This window comes from Varroa destructor, unplaced genomic scaffold (assembly GCF_002443255.2).
Source record: "Varroa destructor unplaced genomic scaffold, Vdes_3.0 BEIS01000006.1, whole genome shotgun sequence".
In the NCBI taxonomy this organism is placed as follows: Eukaryota; Metazoa; Arthropoda; class Arachnida; order Mesostigmata; family Varroidae; genus Varroa; species Varroa destructor.
This window is the reverse complement of record NW_019211459.1, coordinates 24,153,011-24,168,464: the sequence shown is the minus strand read 5'-3', so window position 1 is coordinate 24,168,464 and position 15,454 is coordinate 24,153,011. Positions and strand designations below refer to the sequence as shown.

Here is a 15,454-nt window from a genome sequence, read left to right as displayed (position 1 = left end):
TTGCGAATATCTCATTAGAAAGCTGTCGTTTTTAGTATTAGTCGGCTGAGTCAGTGAGCGTTATTGCTGCTGTTGGTCTGTGCAACATTACCCTGGTAGTCGTCCACATTGCACCCACACGGAGAGAGACTCGAGTAGTCGTAGGGACACAGAGTGAATCGCGGTGCAGTGCTTAATCGTGACTGTGAGAGCTGGTTGGGGTGACGGATATTTGTTCTTTGTGTATATTATATGACTACGGTGTACAGATTTGTCAGTGCCACGTACCCGAATGTAACGACGTCTCCCCAACGATCTCCCATTTGTCCCCCATTCATGACAACGTCGTGAACCTCTCAGTCGAGATACGAAAGCCCGATCGTATGTACAAGCGCAGGATGAATTAGAGCTTGCTGAGAGCATTGGACACGGCAACCATAAAAATAAACCAGAAAATAAAAGCCACCTTGTCTAAAACTAGCTGAATAATTCCAGGACTTCGAGCCCGGATTACAGAAAGGACAAGAGGTTCCAAGTAGAGTGTGACATTAGGCGGAAACAGTGCGCTGCTGGTGAAATTGTGCGCGGTGGGGCTCAGTCTTACTCAACTCCTGTCCTATTGCGTGAAATGCATATAGAGGAAAATACATAGTGGAAGTCGATTACTCCTTTCAGTTCAATAAGGAGAAAATATCGTTTATAATATTCGCTTATAAAAGAAAAAAACGACTAGTTCAATAATTTCGCCTGCCATTAAATAAGCTGATGCGTTAATTTATCGAAGTGTGTGACCATTCTTGTGGACTCATCTTAAAAACTAGAGTTGCTTCTTGAACATATTGGGCCGTCAGTATCTCGACAACGAGTTGCTCTGTTTTTACTATCCGTTAATAGCTCGACTGTTTTCGCTAATTTCTGGAAGACTCTAGTTGTTCCCATAGAAGCTCACGGTATCTCCTCTAGAGAGCGATGTCCTCCCAACCAATCGTACTTCGTGTGCGCACAAAGGAAGGACAGCATCGAGTAGATTGTCTCACATCAGATTCAACCGTAGCAGATCTTAAAGGGGTGCTACTGTCATTGTCCGGGGGTTCGATAGGACGTGTCCTATCGGGCTATCCTCCAACCGCGTTAACGCTCAACGAAGAGTCATTGACGCTCGAACAAGCTCACGTAAGATCCGGTGATACGTTGATCATTGTCGAAGGCAATGGGCAGCAAAACTTTGCTAGCGTGCCCTCATCTGTGGCGCCTACGCAACCCGCCATTGACGAGCTTAATAACAGTGTTGGTCCAGCTGCAGCCTCCGGACATCTGTCCCTGTTAGCGAGCTCTGACATTGGTAGTAGCTCACTAGAAGTTCGACATGACTCAGTGTCTCGTCAGGGGGTCCTATTGCGTCGACCGGTGCCCGCCAACAACTCGTGCTTATTCACGTCAATATACTTCGCTCTTAGCGGTGGCGAGTTCAATTTGCGTGCAGGTGCAAACCTTCGGCAAATTATCGCCGACGCCGTCGCAGCAGACTCGATCACGTACTGTGAGGCGTTTCTAGGTAAACATTTTACACTTTTTTTAGATATCATTAGTTGTGAAGTTGAGATACATTTGAAGCTGGAGTTATACCGAACGTTATTTAAAAAGTATAGCGGAAAATGTCTATAGTGGAGTAAAAATGAGGTCTAGTAGCTGTAAAAACATGTATAAACAGAACCACATTTTTTAGTCACATAGTTACATTTTAATGGCATAGGTTTAACGTGTTGTCGATATTTATAATATACGTTTAGTATCCTTTCGCAGCGATTCGAATGGTTAATACTTCGGATCAGAATGAACGCAATGCTCACTAATAAAAACTAAACTCTAAATGAAGAGGCGTCTTCATGTAGGTGATCAATGTAGAGATAAAGTCCCGAAAATATTAATTTCGACTTTCCATTCTAGGCTATGGTCATGTAGGCTGTACAATAATAAAAGACACTACCTGTTGCATCATCTCGTTATTGATCTAGAATCTTCTTATTAGTTTGTGATACTGAAATTAGCAAGTCACCATAACATTACTGCATGGAAGATGTAGCTCACAGTGCGATTGTCAATATACCGCTGGCGTCACAAGCGTTCTTACATCGAAGTAATCGTGAGGTCTAACACATTGGAGCGCGTGCTAGTTAGTTAGTGTGTTATATCGAAGAGATCCCAAATTTGCGTACAAGATCAGACGTACTGAAGGAAAAACTCCTCAGGTTGGTTGCATCGCGTTGTGTTTTCATAGGGGAAAAACGGGTAACATATTCGTCAAAACGAACTGATGATTTTTCTATTGAGGTATGAGTATTTACTAGCCTAGTTTATTTGTGCCATTAAATTGGTCTCAAATTTAATGGCCCCGCCAGTTATCATGAAACATTGGTGGTGCTTTCAACATACACACACTCAAAATGCTTATCTTTGCGTTGATTCTGTTCTGTGAGAACTTTTTTCCTCTAACTATTGATGTTAATATAACAGTACGTGATTTCGAACCGTAAAGAACCAGAAAGTAAACGGAAAGATACCGAGTAGACAGAGCAATTCAGATAATAATTAGTAACAGTAAACATTTTGAAACTAAAAATAAGCATATATGAGACTAAAAACAAATACTGGAAGGGTAATTTAACCAATTTGCTATTAGTTCTCTCAAACGATCACCTATGTAGAAAATGAGAGTGAAAAGCGTTCGATTTAAAATATTTGAGCATGCTTTGAGATTATGGTCTCGAAAAGTAGATAAACGCAATCTGGGCATAGATTTTTAAGATTTTCCCCTGTTCGATTTACTCCGAAATATGCTCGTCTAAGAGTCAGAAACAGATTATTGTTATTATTATTATTATTATTATTATTATATAGTTTACGGCCTTTTCGATCCCTTATTTATAGCACATCGATCGTAAGTAATGGTTCAAATTAAATTCTTAATAATATTTCATGTTCATTTATACGATTACGATTTTTCTTCACCGTCAGCGTTATTGTATCGCTTTCATTCAGTAGACCATTAATTACGTTAGAATTTTTCTTCCATGAACTTGCCACCGCCTTTAAACGCTTATGTAGTCTTTATCAAAAAAACCGTCTTCCTTTCTAATACAGAAGCGTTGTTTGTACGGTGATTGTTACTTTATAGCCTAGAAAATATTATATAGATATTTGCAATGCTTTCCATTGCATCGTTCAATTCGTATAATAGGTTTTTCTTGTGTAGAATTATTTTAACTAAACACCAAATGAGAAAGTGTTCCAGACTGAGATAAGATTCGTCCCGATACCAAGTCACTCGCTCGTTTCAGAAAATAGTTAAATATATCGAATGGGGCTAGCATTGTGACATAGGCCGACCCTGGCCAGCGCAAAACGGATATGAACTCCGATTACCAGTGTTCTTAAGTTTAGTGGAAAAACACGTTCCATAGCAACACACGGGAACATTGAACAATATTAAGTATGCAAAGTTTGCGCGAGAATTTCGGATCAACTGCTCTAAAGAACCCAAGTAGCACTTTTTGGGAGCTTTTTTCGACCGCGCTCTGCCGTAAGATTTGTGCGGGTTAAAACCTAATGGCCATTAATCATTACCTAGATGTTTTCATGTACTCAACTGAGTAGAATACTGTTAGTAGTTTTCAGATTACCTCCTAGCGCTGAATGGTTAGCATGGGTTTTTAGCTCGGTTGTATTAGCATTCTCATCTCAATCAGTGAAATAAAATTATTATAATTATCATAATGCCACCAGTGTCGATACTACAATTCTTCGGTAATGGATTCCAATTAATGTTTTATATTTATGATACTTAAACAGTACTGGATTAACAAATAGTAATGACTGCGTATTAAGTAATTATTATCGATCTACACACACACACACACTACAGCTCAATAGTTGCATGTCCGTGTGCCTTTGTGCAAGTTTTCCCATCAAAAATGGTTTATATAGAGCAGTTAGTTTGATCTAATCTTTAGCAGTTTGTTTGTTTGAGTTGTACTTTAAGGGGTAGGGTGCGTCGATAATGTCGCAAAAAGAAAGCTAGAAGACTGCAATGGGGTATCGAGGCTATATAAATGTTTCAACGGAAGAGCGGTATTATTGATTTCCGGGATAACCAAATTACGATAAGCGATTGTATAGGTCTGTAATTAAGCGAGGCTCGAATTCGGTAACGTCTCAATAAGGGATTGGCTCTGTGTGCGACGTTGAAGCCCAGTTTTGCGCAAAATACGTAAAAAAATACGTTCGATTTTATATTGGACATTTTAGAATCGAAGTCAGTTTTTTTGTTCAGGTAGAACGTCACATGGACCGCGCTAACTTATTTAATACGATTGCGGAAAAATGGAGATACACTGAATCAGGCCAAGAAAAATGTTAAAATATTATTAGAATGATAACCAGGATAACGAGATAAGCAGAGCAGAGTAACTAAGTTTTCCCAGTGATTAGCCGTAACCAATCGCTGGGAAAAACTAGGAAAATTATAGAGGCTTTCCGATGGATCCATTCATTAAGCATAATACGAAGAGAATTATTTAATAACACCACAAGTTAATAACTCCAGCAATTAATTAGCGGTAATCGGTTAGGTTTTAATTCCTTTTCCATATTTTTTATTGTACTTCAAATTTTATATTATTTATATTATATTAAATACATTGTTTAACAGGTTTTTTGTGTTTGCCTCTCTTTGTTGCTGCCTGTTGAAAAAAATATCCTTGTATCTAGGTAAACCAAATCGAGAGTACTGCACGTGGATTCTAAACGAGGAGCACTGGGGAGGCGCTATAGAGTTGGCTATCCTGTCGAAGCACTTCAAAACGGAAATGGTGGCGGTCGATACACAGAATGAGCGACTGAATCGGTTCGGCGAGGACGAAAACTATGGCCAGCGAATACTCCTGATCTATGACGGAATCCACTATGATCCATTATTGCTTGAATATTCCGATGGATCCGGCATTCGTACCACATTTAGCACAGACGATCACATGGTAAGCATTAAGCATCAACCGTCTGATTTACTTTTAATTACGATCCTATTCGCGACAACTATCATACATGAATATATCCATGAAAAGCTTCGCTCAGTAGACGTTTTTATAATTAATTCTTATCATCGCAACCATCGTTATAACGTACGGTTCTTTCAGTTAAGTATGAGCAGCAAGCGAGCGACACAAAATGCTTTATATTTTACTTTTTTTTTTAGATTATTATATTTAGCTATTGTTAACTATTTTGTTGTGCCTTTTACAGATTTTAGCCTTGGCTTTAGAGGTGGCCCAAGAAGCAAAAAGGTCCGGTCAATTTACCGATGTACAGAACTTTACGTTGCGTTGCCTTGAGTGCAATCGGGGTGTGGTCGGCCGGGCGGGTGCTCAGGCGCATGCAAAAAGCACGGGCCACAACAAGTTCGACGAGGTGTAATCGTCCTAAGTACATCCAATCACTGTTATGATGGCATCCTTACTATGGAAGATATCTGCTCTTTTTCACCACACGTCACAACGAAATGAAAATAGAAAGAGTTTAGCAAGCAGTTTTTGGACACGATCGCTTCGGATCCTGGCCTCTTTAGCCTGCACTTTTGCGGTGAATATTTGATTAAACGTCATCGAAGCTGTGCGTTAATTTGAGTTAAATGCCAATATTACACAGACGTAGGGTTTTCAGTGGTTGCGCCGTTGTTTGAGGAGGAGGATTTTCGCTGGGTCTACCGTTCCAAGAAGACAGCGTTTGAAAATTATCAACGAAGCCCTAGGTAGCAGACCCGTGCTAAGAGTTAACGTCCCGGTGAACTAAGTACATGTAGCGAGACCTAGAAAGTAATGCAATGCTGATGTTTGATAGACAAAAAGCTCATGTTTGCGAGTGTGCGTAAGCTGATGGTGGGAGCAATTCAACAAAGAAACAAAAAGCGACGAGTCCGTCGAGAACATCATGAGTGAATGAGTGTACGAAAACAAACCTTATATGCAGTAGATGAGTCACAAATATTATGTACGAGATGTAAATCTGGATATACACCGATAACGAATATGGATATAAACCCATATGGGCAAAAACCCATAACTGAGCTATATACAAGATTCATTCAAAGGGGCGGAGTATATTGCAGCAGTTAAATTCTTACGCACTGATATTGCTAATTGCCATAATCCTCATAGCAGATTCTATTCTTGATAACGAAACTGATGGGAATATGATTGTCGGGTCTTGCGCTTCCATAGAGGTACCTCGAAGAAGTTGCGTCGGAGCGAAGAAAGGCTCTAACGCACACTGAAAAGCAGTACCGATATTTTCGCCTATTACCCCTACATTGTATTCACAAAATATAAGCGCAGGAGACTCGGAGTAACTAAACGACAAAATACTTAATAACAAGAATCAAGAATACCATAACTAGTGCGATTGATCATATATGCTAGCTTTGTAGTTTTGCAATGAATAGATTTAAGGGACGAACGAAACGTGCATGAATTACGCCGTTCTTAATTCAGTCCAATGTAAGGCAGTCAATATAGATCTGCCTCGGAAGAATATGATCAGTTTGCTAGTGGGCTTTGTCAACATGACATTGGGCTAAACGTTACATTGACTTATGCATAGTGATTGTATGCCGATGAGATAATGATCCCCTCCCCTCCTCTTGCCTCCCCTCCCACCCTCTTCTAAATCTGCAAGGCAACAACAAAAGGCATCAATAAGATAAACATTTTTTACATATGACATTACTCGAATTACACGTGACCAGTAAATAACACGACGAAAAATTAACTTTTTTTCTGCAGATGGGGTAAGAGATACAAACAACGCGTTCAAGCACATTTTTTCAGATGTCATCCTCTTTTCCGTCGTAGATCCTGTAGGGAGCAGGATTTTTGCCCTAGTATTAGACTTATTTTCATTTAGCTTGTACAATAGAGTTTGGTCTACGTGCACACTTTAAGGCATACACGTTTGGCTAAACTTAGTTTTTCCGAGGCTCTTGAAGTTTCTTAGAAGTGATACTCAGAGGAGTTATTTTCGTATCTCGCTAGGAACGCTTGTGCAATCGCGCTAATTGAGATCAGGGTTTCTGTATTTTTAGCTATCTTTTCGCTCTATGCCGGACAACAATAAAATGATTATCTAGAACAGTAATAGTAATAAAACAACAACGATGTGCACCGTTATCTGTGATCTACAACAAAGACCTTATGGAGGAAACCTTAGAAAATGGCCACATTTAGCCGGTACATGTTGAGTCTCAAGTTTGTGCAAAATTACAAAGTCAGTTTCATATACATGAACAGTTAAATTCAATTAGCTAGAAGACGAAACTAATACACCTTGTGCATATACCATGTATTGCCACGCAATGCAAGCAACGGGAAAATGAAAAACTGTAGCCTTTCTACGCGTCCAGTACAGAGTCGAAAAAGAGCCGTGCACGATCATTGGCAGCTACAACGTTATCCCACACAAATCGATTGATTATGATACTGTTTTCGCATGAGGACCACGTGCTCGTCACTAACTTGACAGCGTACTTCTACTAGGCAGCGGCCAAGAAGCCGTCATTGCCTAGCGGACAGATCGAATGAGACATGCTTTCCTCAACAACTCAGTTTGAATCGCTATTCTGATAGTGTCGTTGATGTGATATGTATTTGTTAACATGTTTAATACGATGTTTTATTTGCCGAGTGCAAATTTACGAAATGTGCGAATTTAATTTATAACCTTGTGGAACAGATTGATCCATTGGCTGATCAGGAGCAAAAAACAATATGTTTAATAACTTTGAACAGAAAGTTTGTCTCTGACGCTCGAACGATTGCTATTGTGCCCGGTAAAGAGAGCCTAACTAACTAGATTCAAGCGTATACTCGATACGTATTATGTAACTTTTTCGAAGATGGAGTAACAGTTGATTGTTATTGTAGAACTGTGCAAACGCGATGCTAATGCGTACTGGTGACATTGTTGAAGTGGCGGCGCGAAATGTGTTTGTTTTTATGTTCGGGCACGGGTATCAATTGTAAACTATACACAAGCGCCGGAATCTGTTTAGAGTTATTTAGGTTAGGAGAAATAGACCTAGTAGAATCTTAGTTTTTTTGAATGTAATAAAATGGGACACGCAAACATATTGAACTCGTATAAAATTAAATGAACAGTTCTGCGAATGATGACAGACAAACAATTCGTATCAGATGAATAAATCTTGTGTCGTTACAGGTGTTTGTACGTGCTCGGAATAGACAATATGGGAGACGCTTTGAAATTTTGCATATAAATAAAATAACGGCAGCCTCATAATATTTATTTCAACTTTTCGACTAACAGCTGAACATTACGTTCTGTATGCATGTTTGATGAACTGCGAACCAGACCAGATCAACTCGTAACTACCCACAGAACACATTTTCGGTTATCTAGTGATTAAAGTGACTAGTAAAGTGATGATCGTTGCCATAGCTATGAAAGAAAACTAATTCTAATTTCTGCTTTGCGCTAATTTCAATACATTCTTGAACACTTTCAACATCAGTTCAGCTGACTACTTTTTGCCCATCAACATTTCTTATCTTGACTGTACCCAGAAGGTCTCGTTATGTATCTGTTTTGGGCATATTCAGGTGACTCGATCAGCTAAGCTGTGAGAGGCCCATTGTCGAACATGTTTTGGCTACGAGACTAAACTGAAACTCGCCCTGCAATGTTACTCTTATGCATTAACTAAGATCGTATCTACTAAACACGTGAGAATCCAGTCACAATCTGGAAAATAGATATTCAATTATAAATTTTGTTTCAACAATACTTGGTAGTGGCCCTTTCGAAGCAGTGCAGCCGTAAATCTTGGCTAATTTTGTCATGCGAAATTAATAAGTTACGTTAATAGATAGCGATGTTAACATTGTCTCGTCCTATTAGTGAGTCTAATATACAACGTATATCCGTATCTTTAATTGTTCTTCCTAAGATATCGTTGGTCAGATCGGGGATCCTACCCCCCTCCCCCCCCCCCGAAAAAATACGTTTGGAGATAAAATTCAGTATATTCAACAGCGTTTTTCGTTTCTGTAGCTGCAGCGTGATATGTTAAAGATAGTGATACGACGTCACCGTAGCTCGATTTATGCCAGCCAATAAAATAATTTTTTTTTTTAAAATAGAAATAGATTTGCATGCCTATTCGAGGGACCGGGTGAGTCCAGGGGTTGGGTGATACAAGCAATATTTTATGCATTCGGTTCGAAAAAATAATTCCTGTTAACTATTGTTGTTAGGTTAAGAACTTAAAACTACTTAAAAGAACAAGTATGAAGAAACCGTGGAAATTATACATCGATATTATAACATCGATCAGTGCAAATGCTGTTGAGTCGCTAGAAAGTTCGTTAATGTCTAGGATATAAGACAAGCCAAGACCTAAACGCTGTTAGGGTCCTATCCAATCGAACTCGATCAAATATAAATTGTCGACCGTTGAACTATCCAGACAACATGCACTTTGGATAGGTGTCTTCAACACTATCAAATGGATCTACTTTCGGAATGGCAGTGAACATGCGAAGTAGCAAATAAAATTTATTTTATCATGCAACAAGATAATATCAGCCACGGTAACTAAAAAGTGAATGTGTTTGTTGTCACATGTGTATATTTTAAGGGTTAGAAGAAAAATAGCTCTACAGAATCGACATTAGAGTGCCAATGGGTTTTAACTACCGCAAGCTCTCGCCATTTCTTAAAAATGAGAATAAGTCAGTAACTAAAACGAGAGTTCGATTGAAAAACGGTAAAAAAAATGTACCCTTATTTCGTCAAAGTTAAAAGGAAAGACAAAAGACAGGAAAAACAGTAGGTACATTCATGATAGATGAATTTTATTAGGGATTATTTCAAATCACTAACGATAGATACCAGAAAGGTTACTAAGGCCACATCACAGCGTAACAGCTTGCTTTAACGCAGGTGAAGATCGCTTCCGTCCCTGTTTGCTATATATATATATATAAAAGATTGAGTACCGTGCAACAGACATTCTAACAAATTCAACTTCAACTTACATGCAAAACCTTAACACATATAGTAAGACAAATATATTTATCACACGTATCCGAGCTCTTCCATCGCACTAATCGATTTGATCGAAAAGAAGTCCATCCACATGCTTTTTTCGCCCTAAAAGGCTTTGTGGATGAAACGGTGTTTTTGTAGTAATGCATATGTTTATTCGTAACTTGTTTAACGTACATTCCACGTTCATAGCAGCCTATGAATTCACAGAATTAAATCAAGCTCTATGTAAAGAGAGTAGAGAAGCGTTATGGAAGGGCCATGAATACGACACTGCACCAGAAAAGGGTTTTACTAGCATTGCTAAGTTATGCCGTGCTGCATCAGTGGTTAAATGTCGCAGCACACGAAAAGGCAAATAAAAACTGTTTTATATTTAATAATTCTTACCAATGATTTTTGGAAAATAACATGGTAAACAAGACAGAGACAACGCGCCGTATAATCATGATGCATTCTATAAAGGCATATGTAGATAGCAGCGTTGTTTGGATCACTCATTTGGCCTAATCAGGATATTAATAACAATAATTACAAATTAGAATATGCCAAGTATTGGGACGCATGTGAGAAAACAAATGGCTGGACACATCAGTCTATAAACTATGTGAAAACATTCTTTAACGCGATGGAAACTGTAGTACAGTATAAAAGAAGATGCGAACGGTGCCACAGGCGATTCTAGAACGTTACGGCAATAACAATAAAATTGAGAGAACAGCTTAAAATAAAAGTAAAGTACTGCTTATAATGTCATTAGCATGAAAAATAGTACATGATCAAGTTCTCTTTATTTTTTTCGATAGGATTCTCAGTGGACAAGTCAAACTAAATAGAACAGCACAGACTAAAATGCCTCAAATACAAATTTCCAGTTGACAATATATACACATATATAAAATTTAGCTCATTCTAAATCTAACAAGTGTATTAATATATTGTACGTAAGTACGACTTTGAGAAGGAAAAACTCATACAACTTTTACAAATAAGGAACACTTCTGATACACATCGGTCGATCCCATGCTCATGACTGAATATTTGCTACAAGTAAATTTTGTTATGCGTCTTTAATTTAAAAAAAAGCACTATCTCGAATTATTTGCGGTAGCAAATTCTCAGGTCGACGCGAATAAACAACTTCAGAGCTCCGTTCGGTATAAAAGCTCAATAGCATGTTGGAGTTTACTAAAACGTTTATATTTTTTGTACGAACCCGAGTTTAGTCACACGTTCTTTTAGTAATCCTTTCGCCTAAAGCTAACTTTGCCTACCAAAAATAATCAAAGTCATTAAAGAGCTTTTTCGAGATACACCGAATACATTATAGGATAACCGAAATCAAAAGAACTGCTCAACCAAAGGAAGAGCTTCACATATATAGGACAGTTTCCGTTAAATAAATAACTCGCATGTATTTATATTTCAAAGGCTGCGTTAGAAAATATCCATCAAATCATTGGATAAATGGAAGTGGGCAAAAATATGATTTATGTTAGACTCAATTCAATTCCGTGACCAGAATGCGCCTTGTTTTGTGTTCTTGGCTATTTCTGCGTTCAGATTTCCTTGACTATTCATAATATTAGTCGCGCTCCGACGTCAGTCCACGAGGGTGTCTTCTCTCAATTTTGTTCTGTCACAACAAAAACAACAACATAGGCTAAAACAGCGAAATCGAAACTACCGGGATATTTTATGCAAGTCAGCCGGTGTTGTACAACAGCGACAGCGGCGGTACCTGTGATATGAGCTGTGAGCAAACGTTCGGCCGGAAAGCACGAACGAGTGACTTGTGTAATACATTGTTAACGTTGCAGTAGTGACGTATTTAACTAGTTGATACCAACTAACTTACGTGACAATGGCTCGTCGTTATGATTCACGCACCACGATCTTTAGTCCGGAGGGGCGACTCTACCAGGTCGAGTATGCCATGGAAGCAATTGGCCACGCAGGCACCTGCTTGGGTATCCTGGCGACTGATGGTATCGTTTTGGCTGGAGAAAGGCGAAATACGAACAAACTCCTCGATGAGGTGTTTACCGCTGAAAAAATCTACAAACTACATGATGACATGGCGTGCAGCGTTGCCGGAATTACCTCCGATGCTAACGTGCTCACAAATGAGTTGCGCCTAATCGCTCAGAGGTAAGTTATTATTCCGTTGTGAAGAAATGGACACGGAAAACAAAGTGCTTACCAGTTATCAGGAAACACTGCGCCTATTGGCCTTGTAGGTCGATGAAAGTTGTTTTTATGTACTGTAGTGATGTTTATTGGAACGTGTTAGTTCGGCGTCGTTGGCGGTGTGAGGTAATTTACAGGGTAAAGAAAATCAATATTACGGATATTCCATACCTTTAATGTAAGCCGTTGACACATAAAACAATTATTCTAGCACTCAAAAGTACAAAAGATCTGCGGCATAAAGTTTCCTTGAAAGCTCCATAATACGTTTATGTTGAAGATCCCCTGAAACAGTGAAAGACAATGCCGGACATAAAACTCAAAGTAGTTTGCAAATGTATGACTAACATTACATTATAGTAACTGTGGGGTACATAAGTATGCAGCTGACTATATTTACACATATTTCATTAATGAGTTTCCATCTTAATTTATCAATAAAAGCTTTTATAAGAACCGAATCGCTTGATACTATCGTGGTATTTTGGAATGGAACACTGTACTTGGTCAAGTACGCTAGAATCTTTCGTTTTCCATTTTATTTGGCAAGAATACATTTAATCTTGAAACATGTGTCTACAGATTTTGCCCGCGGCAAGATATCGATTTCTACTTTATTACTGCGCAATCTTTGAAGTTTGAATTTTTTATTATGAGCTTAAACTGAACTAAGATAAAAAGTAAGATTTGACTTAATATAGTAGTAAGAATAACATACCTTATTGGCGTACTTTCAAGTACGCGTAATCACCCAGACGATTCAGGATAATGTTAACAATTATCTAATTGTTGAATTACAGGTATCTTATCCAATATGGGGAGTCTATCCCGTGCGAACGCTTAGTGTCGTGGCTCTGTGATTTGAAACAAGCGTACACACAGTACGGCGGAAAGAGACCATTCGGTGTATCCCTTCTCTATATGGGCTGGGATAAACATTACGGTAAATGAATCGACCATCGGCTTGACTACCGACTATTATTTTCTTTTTCCTGAAATAAATCAAGGTTATTATCTGCTTTAATAAAACCGAATCAATTTTCTTATTTAGACCAAATCTATTTCACTATATCGAGACTGCCCATAGCGGATCAAAAATTGAGTTATGCGACGAGTCTGCAAGAATTCCTAATCCTGTCATCACTTTCTTCGGGTTCCAGGTTACCAGCTGTACCAGTCAGATCCATCTGGAAATTACTCGGGTTGGAAGGCCACATGTATTGGGAATAACTCATCAGCCGCAATGTCAGTCCTCAAGCAGGAGTATAAGGAGAATGAAACGAGCTTAGGGCAGGCGCTCGCTTTGGCAGTTAAGGTACGATTATGCACGCCTAACAACAAGTCGCCAAACGTTCTGTTTGTATATCGAACATCCAAACGATTTAGAAGAAAATGTTATATTAACTGCTTGCAAATGCGTGCTTACTTCAAACTAACGATGGCCATATGCAAATCAATTTGTTTACAGGTTTTGGCCAAGACATTGGATATGACAAAGTTGACATCGGATAAGCTTGAAATCGCCACCTTGAGAAGGATTGATAACAAAACGCGAATTACTATTCTACGGGCAACAGAGGTCAGTATAGGGGCATACGATATACGTCAAGAATAATTCACCATAATTTAAATACACGCGGTACGTGGATAGCTATGGTGCTTTGATTTCGATGTACGGAGCTGTTGGAATTAACGGAAATGATTCTTTATTTCTGCGTCGTTTGTTCAAAATGCTACCAATATAATAGGTCCAAAAGCTCCTGAAGGCTCATGAAGAAGAGGAAGCCAGATTAGAGGCTGAGAAGAAGGATAAGGAGCGACAAGCCAAGGAACAGGCTGCGGCTTCCGCGAAGTAGCCGCTACTATATGCGACGTCTTAACACCTCAAGATGCTAAAAACACCAACATCATTTACATCCCTATCAGCTAGTGAGCCACGCGAAAACAGCCTAAGCGCCCAGGCACCTGACGATTAGAGAGAATCAAACAGTCTTGGCTGTCTCAATTTCCAAAACTAGATGTTTGAAATGAATTATTGACTGGCAAATAACATTTTCCTTTACACTATAAGTGTATACGTAATTACGTTGACATTTACATAAGCGTTGAAGCTATCTCAATTCGGTTAAATGCATGTGTTTTTTGTAACTGATTGAGAGGAATGGCACTTCATTGGCTTATCATACATACGACGGGTGCCTACACGGGTAGGAGAATGCGAGCCGCAGTGTGAGTGGAAATATATATAAATGAGGTGGATCCTAATGGATGCTACTGTATGGGAAGCGAAAAGGTGTTGTTTAATAAAATAAAAAATAGAGCCCTCAGAAGCAGCAGTGCTTTTATATTTATTCACACGCGGTTGTCGTTTTTGTGCAATTTTAGGTGCTATTTTTCTTTCGGAAGTGAATAACGACGTTACTGAGTTGTGTTGTAAGACGTATTGCGTATGCACCTTCAGGGAATAGGAAGGAAACATACGTAACGGTACAAGAAGCTCCTCGGGTTCTTGCTAGGTTTTTCCACAAGGTGTTTATGTGAGAGGAGCCTATCCTAAGAAAAGTAATCGCATACGTGCCAGCTTTATTTCTGCGGATCTCCAGAGTTACCTTTTGCAAACGTTTGTTCACGTGCACTCTACATCGTACCTCAGTCAGAGCTTCGATCTGCGAACACCCTAAGAGGTCAATCAATCAGGAATCAACCGATTCAAATACAAGTTGAAGATTTCCACTCAGTTATAATTCGATTTCTAAAATCGCATGCTTTGTGGTGCTAAACTGAATTTTTAATTAGAAGAATGGTAAATTATGATTTCATTGCCCTGTCATAATTAACTCGAAGAGGCCGATTACCGAAAAGGCCTGAAAGAGTAAAGCTTCACGAGGAAATTCCGTATTGTGCTCCAAACGTAAGTCTTCTAATAGATACCGAAGCTCCAGTGATTTCCATAAAGGTTAGCGCAGAGAATGCGTTAATTTCTGTGGAGGCAGCTACATTCGAATAATACGACCTTAAGTAATATTCAAAACGTTTAAGATGAGCTACTAATTTTCGGGATAATAGAGCTGTTCACAAATCTGAAATAGAGAATAAATAGATTCTTAGAAAAATAGAGTTGAGCAAAAACGAGCAATAGAACCAAAGCGATTTTTGTGATAATTACTAAACA

General features: G+C 38.9%; 3 protein-coding genes across 15 annotated transcripts in view; 2 read left to right on the top strand and 1 right to left on the bottom strand.

The window, feature by feature from the left end:
• The first annotated feature begins 38 nt into the window (after positions 1 to 38).
• Positions 39 to 8,327, top strand: Yod1 (Yod1 deubiquitinase). Of its 2 annotated transcripts, XR_002674610.2 has the most exons (4): positions 39 to 1,534; positions 4,747 to 5,012; positions 5,278 to 5,613; positions 8,245 to 8,327. XR_002674610.2 is itself a non-coding variant. In XM_022812666.2 (3 exons), the coding sequence occupies exons 1-3, from the start codon at positions 949 to 951 to the stop codon at positions 5,446 to 5,448; spliced, it is 1,023 nt and encodes a 340-aa protein (XP_022668401.1). In that variant the 5' UTR covers positions 39 to 948; the 3' UTR covers positions 5,449 to 8,327. The 2 variants fall into 2 exon arrangements, 1 of the variants encoding a protein (XP_022668401.1); XM_022812666.2 differs by having other exon boundaries at positions 5,278 to 8,327.
• Positions 8,328 to 11,786: 3,459 nt separating this feature from the next.
• Positions 11,787 to 15,454, bottom strand: part of LOC111253188 (cytochrome P450 315a1, mitochondrial-like) — a 64,133-nt gene continuing 60,465 nt past the window's right edge. For 10 of the 12 annotated variants that reach the window (XM_086993836.1, XM_086993827.1, XM_086993825.1 and 7 more), the window contains 2 exons: positions 13,001 to 13,274; positions 11,787 to 12,567 (listed from right to left, as the gene is read on the bottom strand). The gene's annotated coding sequence lies outside the window, so the exon portion shown is untranslated. Of the gene's footprint in view, positions 12,568 to 13,000; positions 13,275 to 15,137; positions 15,363 to 15,454 lie in introns of all 12 variants that reach the window. The other 2 variants (XM_086993828.1, XM_086993833.1) reach the window with 1 other exon arrangement.
• Prosalpha3 (proteasome alpha3 subunit) lies at positions 11,957 to 14,637 on the top strand. Its single transcript, XM_022812669.2, has 5 exons — positions 11,957 to 12,243; positions 13,083 to 13,225; positions 13,443 to 13,597; positions 13,751 to 13,861; positions 14,031 to 14,637. Exons 1-5 carry the CDS (start codon positions 11,957 to 11,959, stop codon positions 14,136 to 14,138), a joined length of 804 nt encoding a protein of 267 aa, XP_022668404.1. The 3' UTR covers positions 14,139 to 14,637.